General features: G+C 38.6%; 1 protein-coding gene across 2 annotated transcripts in view; it reads left to right on the top strand.

Annotated features, from left to right (window-relative positions):
* LOC102202217 (leucine-rich repeat and fibronectin type-III domain-containing protein 2) overlaps positions 1 to 17,933 on the top strand; it is a 132,394-nt gene extending 114,461 nt beyond the window's left edge. For both annotated transcript variants that reach the window (XM_005738764.1, XM_005738765.1), the window contains exons 4-5: positions 11,477 to 12,873; positions 16,469 to 17,933. In XM_005738764.1, the coding sequence (XP_005738821.1) occupies positions 11,498 to 12,873; positions 16,469 to 17,450 (2,358 nt within the window). In that variant the 5' untranslated portion in view covers positions 11,477 to 11,497 and the 3' untranslated portion in view covers positions 17,451 to 17,933. The remainder of the gene's footprint in view (positions 1 to 11,476; positions 12,874 to 16,468) is intronic.
* Positions 17,934 to 18,218: the final 285 nt, after the last annotated feature.

Below are 18,218 nucleotides of genomic sequence, written 5' to 3'. Positions count from 1 at the left end.
TTCAGAGAGCAACACTGGAGCTCTGTCAGAGTGGCCATTGGGTTCTTGGTTACCTCCCTGACCTAAGCTGTTTGTCCAGCTCTAGGAAGTCCTGGTGGTTCCAAACATCTCCCATTTACAAATGATGGGAGCCACTGTGCTCAGAGTGCACTCAGAAGTTGTGCACCTGAAGTTTTATTGTTATTGTTGCCCTTTGGGTTTTTTCCCCTAAACTCACTTTCTGTAAAAACAAAACAATAAGTAAAAAAATACCCTAAATAGACTGAGGAAACCCTTACCTATGCTAATAGGTTTTGTGGTTGTATCACTAAAAAATGACCATTGCACTGTAGTTTCATCCACTGCTAATATGAAAGCTCTATGAGTGGCCTGTTTATCAAACACTGGCACAAAGGTGAGGAAATGTGTGTTTGAACTTGCAAAGAGGCACTCTGTAAAAGTTGACCTTGGAAAATCTAAATATTCCTTCACATAGTGATTGTGAATAGAAAATCTGAGCAATGGGATGTAGTTTATCACAGTAATTTTTTTTCTAGAAGCTATGCTTACCTCATAGGACAAATACTGCAATTTATGTGTATTAATTCGACTCCCAGTCCTCCTTTGTTGAATAGTGTGCCTTCCTAATAGAAACATCTCCCCTGTTTCACTTTTTCCATTTGTTTCATTTTGTGCTTGACCTAGGGGTAGAAGGGTGGGCATGGGGACTTTCACTATTTGTCAGTCTGCAATTAATTCAAAATGTTTCTCTGGGGAAAGAGCCAGACATACCTAACTGCTATAATCATCTCCATGTTAGGCCCTGTGAGAGAATGTGGGGCATCATTAGCCACAGATTGATTGTAGCTTTGCTAGCAGTGGTATTAGATATCCTCTGCACAAGAAGTGTAAATGTATTTTGCTTCAAAACAAACAACAGACACTAATTTATTTGGATCACTGAGTTTAGCATATAAGATATTTTTTATGAAAAAAATGGGCTTGTTAGCATCGCTGCAACTAAGTGTTGCAGCTAGTGGGAGGAAGCAGAGGGATCTTTATCATAATAAAAGTTAAAGAGCATTTCTGTATGATATTAGCTACAGTGAGAAAACCACGGTAAAAAGTAAGGAAAATCTTTCATGTGAAATGTTCAAAACTATGTTTTTATGTTGGATCAAGTTTTTATATCTTTTAAGATGTGTAATTAAGAAAGAATGAAGTTTTTTTTAACCCAGTAAATAAATAATGTGGATTTGAGATACAAGATGATTTTGTAATGTACTTATTATAATTACTTGCCCAAAAGTTTGTCATATAAAAATTCACTGTAGATTTTTGAGAACTTTGAGTCTTTAAGATGTTTTCTTTCCTACAGCATTAGCCTTTTGGCTTTTTTACACTGATGCCTGGATTGTGTTGCAGACACAGACACAGTCAGCTCAAGGCCCAACAGATGAGCAATCATTCCTTTTATACTTCTTTGATGTCCGCTTGAAGTCTACCAGCTGGGGTGAATGTGTAGTTTGTCCATTGTAATGGCATAATTTAAATTCCCCATGGTCTAGTCTGCAAGGTTACAAATTTCAGGCAAACACTGGCATCCACACAGACCCTCTTATTCACCATCTGATGGAGATTTTCACTCAGGTCAAGCGGAGCTGAGTGGACCCTAGCGGACTCGTGGGTGCAGAAAGTATAATTCAGGCTTGAGGCAAATCATTATAAATAAAATATGACTTCACAACTTGCATATTTATTAATTTCTTATCCTCAGGCCTTGTGTGTCTCAGGATCTTGATTCTCGTGTTAGGCATGCTGTCAAGCATAGGAATACGTACAAAATAATGCAGAGATACACATGTACACTGTCATGACCCTGAATATGTTACACTTTGCTCCATCTCACACTTGAACGGTTCAGAAGGTCTGATCTGAAATTTCAGCAGTATTGTGCAAGAGGCCAACTAAATATTGAATGAATAAGAGACACAAGTAAGATGTTTTAGTTGGATAAAGGGAGCAAGAGCATGAGGCGTAGGCAATGACTTGTCAATTACCCATTTAAGTCTGATACAGAGCAGAACCTATGACTTGCCTCAGGTGGTGTGAGGGATGTTATGTGATGAATACAAGAGCGTATCCACCACTGGCACTATATATATAGCTTTAAAGTCAAATTTGAGTGGGAGATTTCTGAAAGTGCACAGAATACTGACTCATCCCTACAAGGTTCTCTTGTTTTACAATATATCCTTGTATACTACTAAACCCCTCCTATTAGCAGCTACAGAATTGGGTAATTCTTTAGTAATTTTGTCATTACCATATTCTAAAACGCTAGTTTGTTGTGATTCTTCTCTCTATTCGTTGCTTTTTTTTTTTTACTTTTTATTCAGGGCCTTTTATATAAACTAAACATGGTTAAACATGAAAATAAAAAAGTAATGAATGAAAGGACTGTAAAAACTGTGGTGCAGTCATGATTACAGACTCTTTTTGGTTTGCTGTAGCTCTCTCCTCTTAAACTAATTGCTTTGCTGCAGTCTTAACTTTATGGCTAACAACAGACCTGACAGATTAAGTCACACATACAGGTATAGTTGAGCCTTTGCTACACTGTTTGGCATAAAATAATTGTGTGACAGCTTTTCAATGATCAGCATTTTCACGGTAGTTTGTTTGGACGAGCTGCCCACAGCGAGCTTTCAACACATGCTGAAAAATGATATCAATGGGGAAACTGCCTCAGCCAGCTAAAATTCAAACTGAAGCATTCAGTGAAAGAATCTGAGTAATTACAACTCTCACGTGACGGGACTGAAATGCCAGTGACCAACAACGATTTCACCAGCTAATTTCTTTACCTAGGAGGAGCGGCGTCAAGTGTGTGTCACTGTGCGACAACCTCCAGATGGTTTAAGCAGCCTACATCATTATGGTGGTTGAAAAGAAAATAAAACCCTGTCAAAGCCCGACTCTCCATCTGCAGGATCCGCGTCTTAATCATGCTTCTGGCACATTTTTGTTGCACAATATCCCTGACAATTCAGTGCAACCTGTTCTGCTCAGATGATTCAGCTTCACCTCCACTGGCACATTATCTGCTGAATATGAATTAAGCTCATATCAGACATTCCAGACTGCCTGTGCACATTGTATAGCCATCATGATCAAGCTTCTTACTTGGCTTAAGACTCTGGCAGCTCACGTCTTAATTTATCTTAAAACTTATTAACATTTTTATTAATTCTTTTTTTTAATCTAAAGACCACTAGCATTGTCCAAATTGCTTCTCTGCCTTTTTTAGACTTGAAAACATTATGGAATTTTAGCATGTGAGATATTATTATGCCAGACAAAACAACAGCGATAGATGGACATTGTCTAATTTGATAAAGGTTAATTGGGTCAGAAAATAGCTTTAAAATAATGAACAGTCACATTTCTAACTGCTGGCCTCAAGTTGGCATCAATTAATTTGTTGCTGTTTGAGGGTGTTCAACCCCCCACCCCCTTCCTCACCTACAGTACCCGCCATCTTCCCCGCACCCCACGTCCTGTTGTTAGCACTCATTTCTGTGCAAGGGTAGGAAATCTTTATCTTTATTGCAGGGTTTGTGAGTATTCTTTGATTAATTATCACGTGCGTGACAACATGTGTTTGCCTTTGGATGTCAGCAATATGCCTGCACTGAGCACATGACAAAGGTAAACTAGAGGAATGAAGAAGGTACACAGCTTTAACATGTCTGCCTTTTGCTACTTTGATGACTTGTTTATGACGTGGCTGTCATGTGTGATGAATGAAAATGTAGGGAAGAAACAGTAAAACAAAGGGTTACTCATATGCTCACAGAGAACTTACACACACCCACTCACACCCTGCAAATGTTAATGATGTCAAAGATGTTGATGTATCAGCAAGTGCATGCTGCAAACAGTGCTGAAAAGAAAGCTTAGGGAGATTTGTTTTTGCTCAAAAGCAATTAGGTTTTCTTTTCCTGAACTATTGGTTCGTTTATTAGACAACTTATTTGAGAAACACGACGCAAAACTGCTACATAGGGTGAAATGTAAAGCAATAACAGCAACAACAGGAAATAAGTTCAACATGATCAGTAACTGATATTTTCAGAGATTCAGTGTGAATTAAACTTTGCAAGGATGTCAATATTACATGTTCATTGGAAATACATATCCTTAAATCTAAGACAGAGAAAGCGTAGGGGGAAAACAAATCCCTCTTGGTACTCTTGATAGTGATCCTTTTCTTTTTTGTACATTAAAGGTGCTGTTAACAACTAATTCAATTTACTTTTAAAAGCCAAAATGTAGCAAACACAGGGCTGAAGTTGTAGCCCACAGCTAACACACTCACTGACTAAGAATTGAAGTGAACACAGCTTTCAAGAACGTCTCATTTTCAACAAAAGTTAAGTCTGCCATATCAAAGTTTGCTTCTTTACCCACCCACAAAGAATAGATCTGTTTAGTTGTGTCTTACATAGCCCCGTCTAATTGTGTAATGACTTCATAAGCTGTGTGAGGCTGAAGGCAAAGTGTGGATTTTTTATTTTCATTTTATAGTTAAACATCCTGGAAATTTTATGTCTTTCAGTTAGATTTCATCTCCGACTTTAGATATATTTGAATAACTTCTGTCTGTAATGAGAGGAAAGGAGACTGATAGAAACCAAGAAGAGATGAGTAGTTTGTGTAAGATTGAAACATAACTATACAACTGGTAATATTTTTTCTTCCATAACAGATTTATGAACATATGACAAGTTGGTTTTGTTTTGTTTTGGGGTGTTTTTTCTGTAGCTTTCTTAACTTTTAGTTTCCTTCTCAGCAAATATGAATTTCCTTTTTTTTCAAACCATCATTAGGAGCAGTGAAATAAACACCAGCATAATACAAAAAAAAAAAAATGCTGGCTGGGAAATGCTTGTATATCTATAAAATATATACAGCTTTTTAGATTAGATTTAATTGGTCAGTCTTGAGTCACCTGCTTGCAAAGATTAAAGTACTTACCTGGCTACTACTATAGAAATATAGCCATGATGAAAAGAAAGTACACCCTCTCTCAAATCTAAGCTTTTATGTATCTTTTTAAAGACAAGTCTTTCAGTGTTTTCCCAAGTGTTCTAATATTACCTTTAATGTTTAACATGTCAACTTAGGCCTGGAGTATCTGATGTCGCTCTTGGGTTATTTTGCAGTCTGACCATGTGGCGAATTTCCTGGGAAGTCCAGTTCTGGGAAAATTGGCAGATGTCTTTGCGTAATCTTTGTGAATAATTTTGTGAATAGTTGTCTCTCTCTCTCTCTCTCTCTCTCTCTCTGTTGACCCTGTGATGGACTGGCAACCTGTCTAGGGTATACCCTGCCTCTTGTGCTGGGATAGCCTCCAGCACTCCTTGCCCCATGACACTGAATTGGATTAGTGGAAGAAGATGGATCAATAATTTATGTTTAACTTGAATAAGTAGAGTTTGTTTTTCGTTTTTTTCTGGATAATTGAAAAGAGAGAAAGTGCCCCAATGCCCACCATTAACCAGCCAGACTGCTTAATGCTGCACTGGCATTTCCTGGACACCAGAAATAACTGTTCTCACTTTGTTACTCTGTCCTCATTAAAAAGAAAGGTGCCAAGCATGGAGCTTAACCACAGCGCACAGAAGAGCTAACTAAATTTACAGTCCTTTAATCACTTTATTAGTGTTTTATGGTTTACAACAAATATCATTAAATTTAGGATATTATCTGTATCTGTCATTTCTCTACTGACTGTACCAACACTCAGTTCATCATTGGTTTTGTATTTTTGTATTCAGTATATAACACGCAGTGTGCAGATTTAGATGGGGAACAGAAAGGACCTTAGAACAGTTTAATAGCTTGATCCTATTTCTTCCTTTAGTATCCTACAGTAAAGTATTTTCTATTATCTCTATAGACAAAAGGCTGTGTGTGTGAATCTGCTGAAGGAAAGTCTGGACAGGATTTAGACACTTGTCACCCTCAAGAGTGAAGCTTGTCCAGGCTTAAAAATTGTCTCTAGAATCCAAAAATCAGCTGGCAGTGGTGAAATTTCCAATTTAACATCAGAGCACCCTTCTGAAAAAGAAAAAAAACTCTTGGTACAACAGAACTTTGTTGTACCAAGACTCCCTCCAAGCTTTGCTTCAGTCTGCTTGTTCAGCTATCCAGGAGGTTCAAGTCTGATACAGGACTGCATGTAATTCATAGAGCCATGTCTGAGAAGCTTGTCAGGACAGGTAGCTGAAAAGACGAGCTCACAGCTGGTTGATGTAATCCTCTGTAGCTGGCTTTTGTGTTCTGGAAAGGTGGAGCTATTCAGTTAATCTTTTCTTTGCTACCAGTCACTGGCAATTCTGTGCAACACGTATGTTTGACTGAGCACACAGATTACTTTGGTTAACATCCAGAGAAGGTTTCAGCCATTGTATCTTCCCTCCATTTTTCACTCTGATAATTTCCATCTTTTGTCGAGATTATTCCAGAATTGCAAAATTCACTTTCTAAATCCTGTGAGCAGTTGTCCTCTTATGCTTGTACATACTCTCACATATATATTCTAATAATCAAATCAAAAGATTTATATTACGTGAAAGGAAGAAGACTGCTTAGCCTGTCATTTTACACCTGCATAAGGCACCTTTATATGTGCTGGCAACCCCGTACGGTAGTGAGAGAGAGCTGTTGTCACTACTTTGAGCGTCAGCACCCACAAATGATGCAACATGACATCAGTGGATTGTATGTAGCACAGTCAGGCTTACTGAGCTGTCAGCCTGTGACATGTTTTATCAAAGCATACCAGAAGAAAGAGAAAGATGTAATGCTCGAGAGTCCAGCTCCGTCTGCACTGCGCTCTCTTCCCGTTGTTAAGGAGACAGCAATGTATTGGAAGATTTGTGAACAAAGCTGACAACTGAGGCAAAAAAGGACAAATCTCGGTGAAAGGACTCAGCTAGAAGTTTTATTGCTTTTTCTTTTAACACGACAATGGGTCGAAGAAAGAATGAAAATTTGTATAACATAGATTGTCCTGACGTTTACAGCCTGGCTTACCTGCATTAGGAATTAAACTGATGCGGACAAGGCTTTGTTGGTGCCAAGGGAAGGCAAAACCATCAGAGTGACCGTCATCTCCCTCAGGGCTAACTCAACCTATATAGTACAGTCGGATTTTTGTCTAACAGATGGCAACACAGCTGTGTAAGCATGTTCATGTGATGGTTACCCTTGTACAACAAATTTCCACTTACAAAATACACCTTGTTTTTGACAAACTTTTCGTCCTTGTGTGTTTGTGTTCCCCTAATTCAAGTGTGTCCTCATTACTAGGGTGTGGGATGCTGTCTTTATATCAAAGCCACTGGCATCTGAGAGAGAGGCACCATGTCTTCTTTGCGTTGTTGGGCTGATGCACTCCTTACACCAATGGTTAGAATGGTCTCGTTCACAGTGGGTCACAAAAAGATGCTTGGTCATTGTCATAGTTATGGGGTTTTAATTCTGTTACATACGGTCGTATTATACAATTATTGTTCTCCATATCTTATCTTCACAATCTTTTACCATCAACTTGCTTGATCATCTTTATGTTTTGTACTAAGCAGTTAATGGTTTCCACCATTATGTCATTTTCTCCTTTCAAACTAGTGTTCTTTGTGTTTTCCCAGTTTCTACATTTTTGTTGTGTATTTTTGTTCTTTTGTGCATCTTATTGTTTTTTTTGTCTGTTTTTTGGACCTTTACATTTTCATTTTCAGTCACCTGTTAATGATATTTAGCTTGTTGGATTAAAAGTATGGTGTTTGGATTTAGTCTTCTGATTCAAGTGTCTTCTGTTTACATCTTTAAAACCATTGAAGTAAGGCATCACATCAACTTGTTGTGAATGGCTGTATTTCAACCCAAGTCACAATCTTTTTCCCAAACATGACATAGCCTTTAGAAAGAGATAAAATATATTAATCAGCCCAGTTTTGTTTCCTTTGGACAGTTTGTTCTTTATGTTAAGCTAACCAATGCTAATACTGTAGTAATACTGTAGTTAAACTAGTCTCCATACAACTAAGTATATACCTTGCTTTCAGCTAGATTTCTTACTCAGTTTATAATGTATAAAAAGTTTGGAGTCACCTGAATAATACTAAAATCTAGTTCAAACTGACTGAAAGCCATCAGCTGTCCAATCAGTGCATTTTAGCAGTCAATAAGATTTCTTTCTGGTTTGTTTCTGACAGAAAATAATTTCCAATAATACATGTTCTCTTTCAGCAAATGGACAAAACAAGAAAAAAAAAAACATTAATTACTGTAATCTCGCATTTCTCCACATTACTGTGTGGAACCTTTACCGATAAAATACAAGAACAAGAAGTTTGAAAACTGCATTTGCTCATGGATTTATAAATTCATTTATGAAACTAAATTCAAGGAGCTCAAGCAGAAGCTCCTAATGGTGCAATAATATTCTATATTACGTGCCTCAGGAAAAAATAATCGCTTTTATTGCTCATGAATCCTGTTTAAAAGTACATATGGGCGGCATTTTTACATAAAGTGGATAAAGAGTCTCATACAAAGACAGCAACCAATACGAAAGATTTGAAAAGGTGAATATTTCCCAGCGCTAAAAGATCTCAGAACTTTTGATGCAATCATAGACATATAGTATATTACAAAAATACTACAATAAAATATGTGTCTATAAAATATCTAACAAAGTAGATGAACACTTTGTGTCTATTTGTTCGACTTCTATTGTTGTGTCGTAAGTTGAATTAATTTCACAGAAGCTTATCTGTAAGATCAATAAGGAACATCTGTAGTCACTCATCTGTCTGCTTCTCAGGTGTTGGCACCTAATCTAAGTTTTACATAACTTCCACTTTCCCACACTGTCAAGCTGATTGTGACATCACTGGTCTAGTCCAATCGGCTTTCTGCCGGCCAATCAGCCTTCACTCCGCGTACTTTAAATCTCACTGTGCGTCTGTCTTGCAGTTTCCTTCCTCCAACTAGCCCTCTCCCCGATCACCATCTCTAATTATTCAGGCTCTATTCAAGACTCCATCTTTATCTCCACCACCAGCGTTTAGACTCCAGGGGGTCTTGCCCTAATCCCATCGAGGTCTAACCGCCAAATACCTCAAATTGAATTCTGTACATAGATAAACCATGCTCAATTCCTTCTAATGATCTCTTCTTATTGAACTATATGTCAGCGTCATTGATGTACTGTGGAACTGTATAGAACATATCCTTGTTGGTATTTCTGTTATTTTGTCCCTTACAGTAAATTTTAGATGGTGGTGCAGGCTTGGTAAAGGTCATGAGTAAATAGATATGGGCCTCAAACATGGTCCACGGTTTATACTGTACGCCTTTGTGAGTGAACCTCTTCTCTTCCTGAAAGGTCACCTCTGAATCTCTTCTGCCTACATTTCTCTGCCCAGTAACCGTAATACACGTTGAATATACGTAGATAATACTAGGAATCTTTCTGAGGTTATATGTAATATGTGTGAATTTCTACAGAATTTCTATATTTTTTGATAATATTTACCCACCAAAATTTTACCCTTCAAGTGAAAAACTGCCCATGAAAAATGATACATAAAATATAAAGGCAGATTCTTTGAGGTTATGGGACTTTTCAGCTGCTGTTTCTAGATGGTGTCCATTAAAATGAGTACATGAGACAACCTGTCTGTCATCACTGACAGCTCTCACCATGAGGCCTTTTGGGGATCAGCTTCAGAGCGCTCAGAGGATCAGAACAGTAGGCATCCAGCCTGCTGTACTTGGCTAAAAGAAAAACCTTTTGCACAGAGTTTCACAGTTTTAAAGAGTGCTGATTTTAAATTGTTACATTAGGATTGAGACAGTGAAACCTCAGAAAAGTCTGTAGCATAAATATTAGCACCACATTGTAGCTTTTTTCTACGACACTAAAAATTAAGAAAAGGACTTTAGCTGTGTGAACTGAAAAATGAGAAATCTCTCTTTCTCTCTCTCTTTCTCATATATCTATAACATGTTGCTTTTTTATTTCTAAGAATTTTGTGTTGTATTTCTTCTTGGTATTAAAAGGTTTATAGTACCATTTGGCCTCATCAAAACTGTGGATCATAATTTTGGTAGTTCCGCTGTTTTTTTGGCTTTGTTTTTTTAAATTAACTTCTTTGGTGAAAGTGATTATTGCAAAAAAAAAAATAAACAAAAAAAACACTTTGCATGAGCTTTCTAAGCATTTCACAACCCAAATGAGGAAGCGTTTGTCATATGATTACAGATTGATTTTGTAAATTAGAAAAAATAGTCATATATTTCTTCTTCTAAGTTATTGAAAAGCACAGCCTACACATGAAGAGATGTTGCAAGGTAGTCACACATAAGTCACAATGCTGCAACTAGCACCTCACACATACATAATAATGAATATCTGAATTGACGTAGTTAATGTAAAACAAATTACAACCATGCTTCCATGGTTCTAGAGAGAACCATGCAGACTACAAGGCAGAGTTTCCCATTAATCAAAATTGCTCATGTAAAAAAAAAGGATGATTGAAATTGATTTTTAGGTTTTGAGTGTATTAGGAATTAATGATACAAATATCTGGGGGAATTAAAAGCTAGCTGTATGAAGTCAAGTGTGGCCATCCATTTGGGCAGTCAGCCAGGTGTGAGGACTGTTAATGTACAGAGGCAGGCTGACTTTTTCCATGTCTAACACATGTGGTTTGTGTAATATTCTTTCCAAATTTCTGACTACAATGGTGCAGACACAATGAAAAAAGGAAACAAATGAGAAAAACTGTGTAAAATCATATATAGCGCACAGCATAAAAAAATGTAGTAAATGAGTAGTTCATGTAACTTTTGCATTTTGTCTTAACAAAATTGTGTAACATCCCAAGAAAGAACACAACATGCATTGTTTGTTGTGGAAACTAGTTCAGGTACCCTACACTTGAACTAGTTTCCACTGCATGTATGTCGGTATCTGTAATGACAGCTTATAAGCATGTGCGTCATTAAAAATAGCTTCTTAGCACAGTTTAATCCTGAGCTTCATTCAGACAATCCTCGTGTGATTTCTCACACCTTCTTTGCATTGCAAAGTACATGCATATGAAGGTTATAATAGAGAATATTAATGTAAAATAGTCTCAAGCATAAATATCAGACCTGCTCATTAAACAAGCGCTTTTGGACCATATGGTCCAAAGACTATACTGGCATTCTGTCAGAACTGGATTTATGGCTCTCAACCCTGTACACAATCCATGATCACACAGGCTCATTAAGTTACATGCAACTGAAAATGTATAACGTTAGTTTTGATCATAAAGCTTAATGGAGCACTGTAACAAAAAATAATTTCCCCCAGGGATCAATAAAGTATTCTGATTCTGATTATCTTTTGTTTTGTTTTTCTTTTTTTCAGGTCCTCGTTGCATAAGCTAACATGGACAAAGTGGTCATCAGTCTCCTGTTCCTGGGAACTGCAGTTACGATGGTCCATGCATGTCCCAAATACTGTGTCTGCCAGAACTTGTCAGAGTCCTTGGGGACTTTATGCCCCTCCAAAGGTTTGCTCTTTGTTCCACCAGACATTGACCGGCGAACTGTGGAGCTCCGGCTGGGTGGCAACTTCATCCTAAAGATCTCCACCCTGGACTTTGCCAATATGACAGGTCTGGTGGATCTCACTTTGTCCCGGAACACCATCAGCGACATCCAGCCTTTCTCATTTATTGACCTGGAGACATTAAGATCGTTACACATGGATAGTAACCGGTTGACTGAACTGGGACCAGATGACCTCCGAGGACTGGTTAACCTGCAACACCTGATCCTCAACAACAATCAATTGAGCCGTATCTCTAAAGTAGCCTTTGATGACTTGTTACTGACACTGGAGGATCTTGATCTGTCATATAACAACTTGCGCACTGTGCCTTGGGAGGCCATCCGAAAGATGGTTAACCTCCATCAAATGAGTCTGGACCATAACCTCATCTCCTTCATTGCTGAGGGAACCTTTACAGATCTCGACAAACTGGCACGCTTGGACCTCACCTCTAATCGTCTTCAGAAGCTCCCTCCAGATCCTATCTTTGCACGTTCCCAGAGCAATGTGGTGATGAGCACACCATATGCACCCCTGCTCTCACTAAGTTTTGGTGGAAACCCTTTGCACTGCAATTGTGAAGTGCTTTGGCTTCGGAGACTGGAACGGGAGGACGATATGGAAACCTGTGCTTCTCCTGCCAGTCTAAAGGGACGCTACTTTTGGTCTGTTCGTGAGGAGGAATTTGTGTGTGAGCCCCCTCTGATCACACAACATACACACAAATTGCTCGTGCTCGAGGGACAGACAGCTAGCTTGCGCTGCAAAGCTGTTGGCGATCCAATGCCAACTGTGCATTGGGTTGCTCCTGATGACCGTTTGATTAGCAACTCCTCCAGAGCAACTGTATATGAAAATGGGACTCTGGATATAACAGTCACCACATCTAAGGACTACGGTACATTCACCTGCATTGCTGCTAATGCTGCAGGAGAATCTACAGCGTCCATTGAACTATCAATCATTCAACTCCCCCATCTGAGTAATGGTACAAGCCGTACCACCCAGAACAAGTCAGGCCTGTCAGACATAACAAGCTCTACTAAGATCAGTAAAGGGGAGCCTAAAACTCTTCCAGAGAAGGTGGTGTCTGTATCAGAAGTGACCGCTGTTTCTGCTCTGGTCAAGTGGAGTGTTAGCAAAGCAACTCCAAAGGTCAAAATGTATCAGCTTCAGTACAATTGTTCTGAAGATGAAGTCCTCATTTACAGGTAAGAGTGATTACTGAAACTTGATTACATCTAAGTATGGGCTAATAACTCTCTCTTCAAAGTGGCACACTGAGTCTTGAGTGTAATCTTTCGCTTTAGAATACATACAGTTGGGTTTCTTCTGTCAGCTGTTAATTGTTTGGTGGGTGAGTACTTGAGACAGTCAGTTCCTTTGAAGTGTTACTTGAAGATCAACATTCATTTTTCTTAATCCTTCTTGAGATTTTTTTCTTTAAATTGAGAATTGACGGGTTGCTGTGTTCACATTTTTAAGCAAAAAGTGCAATCCAAAGTGCAATCCTTGCCCTGAACCATTAATTAGAAATCCAAGAAGAAAAAGGATTATAGACCCTCATTTCAATGTATCCTTCTTAAGCTGCTCAAGTTCATAAAGTGTGAGCTTGGAGACTGTTACTGAAGATCTTTGGGCTCTGTGAAATCAATTTCCTATGTCAAATGAGACAGTGAAAGCGGCAACATTCAGCAAAGATAACTGTTTGGAAATACAAAAATACAGCCATGTTGTTTAATATTAAATTGATGCATTTAGGTACATTAACCTCCTAAGACCCCAACTCTTTCATGGCATGCATTTTTAATTTGTCTTTGCTATTTGGGCTGATTGGGATCTGATGAATGTAAAACCAAAGAATTATCTTTTTACGTGATGTAGTTTCTGAGAAGAGGATATCAGGCCCTCGTAGAGCTAAATTTCGTATTGTGGTCTAGAATCTAGGCAACCCAATATGTGATGTCCACATATGTGGACACCAGGTCCTAGGAGGTTAAAGGATGAGTAACAACAATCAGATTTATTCATACAGTATGAGTCCCAATTTATAGGACAACTTGGCCTTTTTTGAAGAGAGGGGAAGACATGCACCAAAGGGCCGCAGGTCAGACTCTAACTTGGGCCTAGTGCTCTCCGGCCATACGGCATATGGTTGTCTGCTCACTCACTGATCTAACCCGACCCCCTACACCTTTTTTTTTTGCCACATAATGTGTTTTGTTTCCTCAAACTAATGTTAACTTATGTAAAGAAACTCACTGAAGGATCCTTGAATGACTAGTATGCTGGAGTTTATACATTACCACATTATGGTCTGTTTTAGGCCGAAAATTGAGCATTTTCATTTCATGCTTACTAGCACTGATAACTGAGGCTTACTTTCTCTATCAAACACCATATCTGATCACCAATACCTGATCTAATGAAATAATAAGAAAATCCAAATGGCTGGATATTAGCTAGGATTCTAAGAATAGAACTGTGCACAGCAATTGTGAAAGATATCACTCTGCCCAAATGCTTTTAATGCAACTTGCCATCACTGTAAATTCAATAATAAGCTGTTTATCTGATATCCTTGCCTTCATACTTAGTGCCAGCTTTTCATGCCAGAAAAAGGGAACAACATGAATTTTGAGATTTTTTTTTTCATCCCAGTGACAGAAACAGTGGATGACTCATCTGTGTTCTAGTAAACAGCCTTATGAATTTTCTCTAATTTGTACAAAACTGCAACTGTAAGGCTAATGTAAGCTTTGTAAAATGTATTTTCTTTTTTCATTCAGTGATTCGCAGCAGCAAAATTGTTTCCCTGAAAAGAGATTATTTAAATTGCATTCTTGATGTTGTCAGTCAAGACTGGCCCCATATAACAAAACATGTACATTTATTTGTTTGAATGCTAGTTTGAGATATTAAAACCATGCAAGTTCTTAAATGCAGATTTAAGGATGAATTTCTTAGTTTAACTTCACTTTAGTGCACAGTTGGTAGCCATTAATTTAAGTGTTGAGCACTGACTTTGCTTACCATGTGATTTGATGCTTTATTCTTTAATGTAATCCTCAGTATGTACTTTATATACAGAAGAAAAAATGGCCTAAAGCAATTCATTTATCTGCACACCAGAATACACATTATAAACTGGAAGGAAAAGATAATGTGAAAAGACAGGACAACTACTGTTTCTGAATTAATACTGATATCCTTTCATAGCATGCATATGTGCACCCCTAGCTGGCCGATGTAGTTTCCCACTGCCTGCACTGAAACAATGGCATGATTAAAAATCAATCACAGCCATGTGGAGCAGAGGAGGGATTGCATGAGTCCACTGGAACATGTGAGGAAGCACAGCTTCTTCCTGGTTATGGGAGAAAGAGGCAATTAAGGATGAATAATGAACTGTAGCCCCGCTGGTGTCTGGGCTCTTTGGTGGAGGCACTTCAGAGGGATCAAAGCTTTCAACACATATGCTATAAGAAAACAGCAAGCAACAATGGATGAATGACTGAGGAATCTATTTATACATGCCCTTATGGGTATGTTGGAGTCTAAACCTTTTTACCCCAGTGTTTTCCAGTTTCACATCAATAAATTATTTGTTGTATTGTACATGTAATTACAAAATTGTGTTGGAATATGATACATTTTCAAATCAAAAGTTGAAATACATTATGTTTTATACACCCCTCAAAAATGGCTTGGATTCGAAAGTTTGTTGAGGCTTCTCTAACCATGATGTTAAAGCAAGATTGAAGACCAATTATATTCATCTATTGTCTTTTTTGGCAGAAGATCAATGGCCAACGTCCATTCTATTTAATTCTGTTTAATTCAGTTCAGTTTCCAAATCATAGCACGTCACTTCAAGGTGCAACCTGTTCCTTATGGTACTGCTCCTGTGTTAGATTTTTAAAAATCTAATGGTCTAGGGCACGGTAGCTGAAAGTGGTCGTCAAATTATACGTAAAGTATCCTAAACACAAAAAAAGTATTTTCCAAACTGTGCATGTCCACTAATTGGCATCACCAGAGATTTATTAATTTAGCATCAAAACAGCATTTTAAATCCAACTACTTTGAAGTTTTGGATTCGATGGCAGCATGTGCGACCTGTCAAGCACAGCAAATTACCCTACAAAGAAGCAAGACAATTGTAACACTTAAAAAACTTTACTGCATTCAGTTGGAAAGTCATGCGCAGGGTTTTAAATTACATGTTTTGACACGTGGAGAAAAAGGATTTACTAATTAAATGTCTCTGAGATCAAATATCCAGATGAATGAGTGGATAAAAGCAGTTGCTGTCTGTGCAACAAAATACAGGTTTTGAAAACACCCTTTTCATTGGCAAAGCTCTTGGGCAATTAACTTACTGCAGATTTGAGTTTCAGTTTAACTCAAAAAGCACTGAAGCTTAATTAAGCAGTCATATTAAAACATCAGAAATAATAACAAATTGACTTGAAACAACTTAATGCGTGTTTAATGGATTGTACAAGATATTACATTTAGCCAAAACAATATTTAAAAATTGGCCATTCACTATTTATCTCATTACTATTTGCTTGCATGGATATCAAATGGTATATACCGGGAGCAATGAAGTCATCTTTTTGAATTACTTTGTGCATATAAATAACTACTTAGCATGGTTAATTGTGTACTATTTCCTTGATATGTCAAAGCATAAGATATTAATTCAAACTACTTTCAACATTTTGGTACTATGGCCTTGTTTTGAATCCCTGTGTCAAGAAGTCTGTATTTTTAATGTCATCTCTCTGTTTCTGTTTTCAGAATGATTCCCATGACTAACAGGGCCTTTGTACTCACTAATCTGGTCCCAGGGATGCAGTATGACCTGTGTGTCTTGGCCATTTGGGATGATACTGCTACGACTCTCACTGCCACCAATATTGTAGGCTGTGTCCAATTTGTCACCACTGAGGATTACCCACAGTGTCAGTCTATTCACAGTGGCTTCATGGGTGGCACTATGATCCTGGTCATCGGTGGCATCATCGTGGCCACACTGCTGGTTTTCATCATTATCCTCATGGTTCGCTATAAGGTGACGAGTGGGATCCAGACTAATAAACTGCCCACTGTGAGTAACACATACTCTCAGACGAACGGAGGAATGAACAGGTTCAACGGTGCCCCACCACAGGTCAAATCTACAGTGGTGGTCATGCGTGAGGAAATGGTAGAATTCAAGTGTGGATCGCTCCAGAGCAGTCTCTCTTCATCCTCCTCCTCTTCTAACTCGTTAGACAGCCAAACAGCAAGAGGGGCTGGTGACCGCTACAGCATGCAAAGCAGTGAGTGCACCACCCTGCCCAGCAACAAGTTCAGGAGGCATGGCCCCAAAGCACGCCCAAACTTGGACCACCTTTTAGGGGCCTTCACCTCACTGGAGCTGCGAGGGGCAGGGAGAGACGGCGCAGGGACTTCTGGACCCTCCACCAGTTCCAATGCTATGGCAGTGGCTGTGGCACCACCATCTGATAAAGAACCATTGCTTGGAAGGGCAGAGTCCACAACCATGCTCGGACGCATCCTAGGGCTCCCCCAGGAGGGTAAACCAAAGAGGAGCCATTCGTTTGATATGGGTCACGTAGGGGCCACACAGAGTCGCAGCAGCTACCCACGCAGGATCAGTAATATCTGGACTAAACGCAGTCTGTCTGTTAATGGCATGCTGCTGCAGTATGATGACAGTGAGGATGAGAAGCCCAGTTTTGAGAGCTCTGAGTGGGTAATGGAGAGCACGGTTTGAAGACCATAGAGACCACATGTGAGATTCATGACCAAACAATAAATCTATATGAGAATAAAAGAAACATGAGTGAAAAGTGAAGGATATCCCAAAGGGAAACTATCTTCTGCATGAAGCTAACCCAAGTGATAATATAAGACACTCAAATCAATAGATTCCTGGTCATGATCTCATCTCTGACAGTGTCAAACTGTATTTGAAAAATGTCCCCATTTTAAAACAACTGCAGAAATGGCCCACAAGGAATATTTCCCAAACCACAGGGTACATGAGATTATCCCTGAGGGGAGAAAGGGGAAAGAAAGACAAGAAATTCTAAGTGGATTTACTATGTCTTTATTAAAACAACTGAATACCAAGAGGATTTGCCTCGATTGTGGTGAAGTGGATCACAATGTCATGGACCCTCAGCATGAAATGGGACTACTGCAACAGTAGAAAGACCAGAGGAGCTAGTAGAAAATTAAAACAAAGTCATTTTTATTTTCAGTCATTTTTTCTATCATTTTTACTATTTATTATTTGAGGCAATTCATCAGCAGAAGCACATCTCGGTACTGAGGTTGTAGCTGTTGGTCACATACAAACAGACCCTCTCACACATACACATATGTAGAGGCTACCATCTCTCATACAGCCATTGCAAACACTTTCAAATTGATAACATGATTAATTTTCAGTAACAATATGGTCCTATTTTCTAAATACCATAACAATGAACCACAGCAAGCCAGTCTTGTATTTGTACCTCAGGTTATGTATCGTACG

The sequence above is a fragment of the Pundamilia nyererei genome, unplaced genomic scaffold, assembly GCF_000239375.1.
Source record: "Pundamilia nyererei isolate P.nyererei 1_Seehausen unplaced genomic scaffold, PunNye1.0 scaffold00086, whole genome shotgun sequence".
NCBI lineage: Eukaryota > Metazoa > Chordata > Actinopteri > Cichliformes > Cichlidae > Pundamilia > Pundamilia nyererei.
This window is presented reverse-complemented; position numbering and strand designations above follow the sequence as displayed.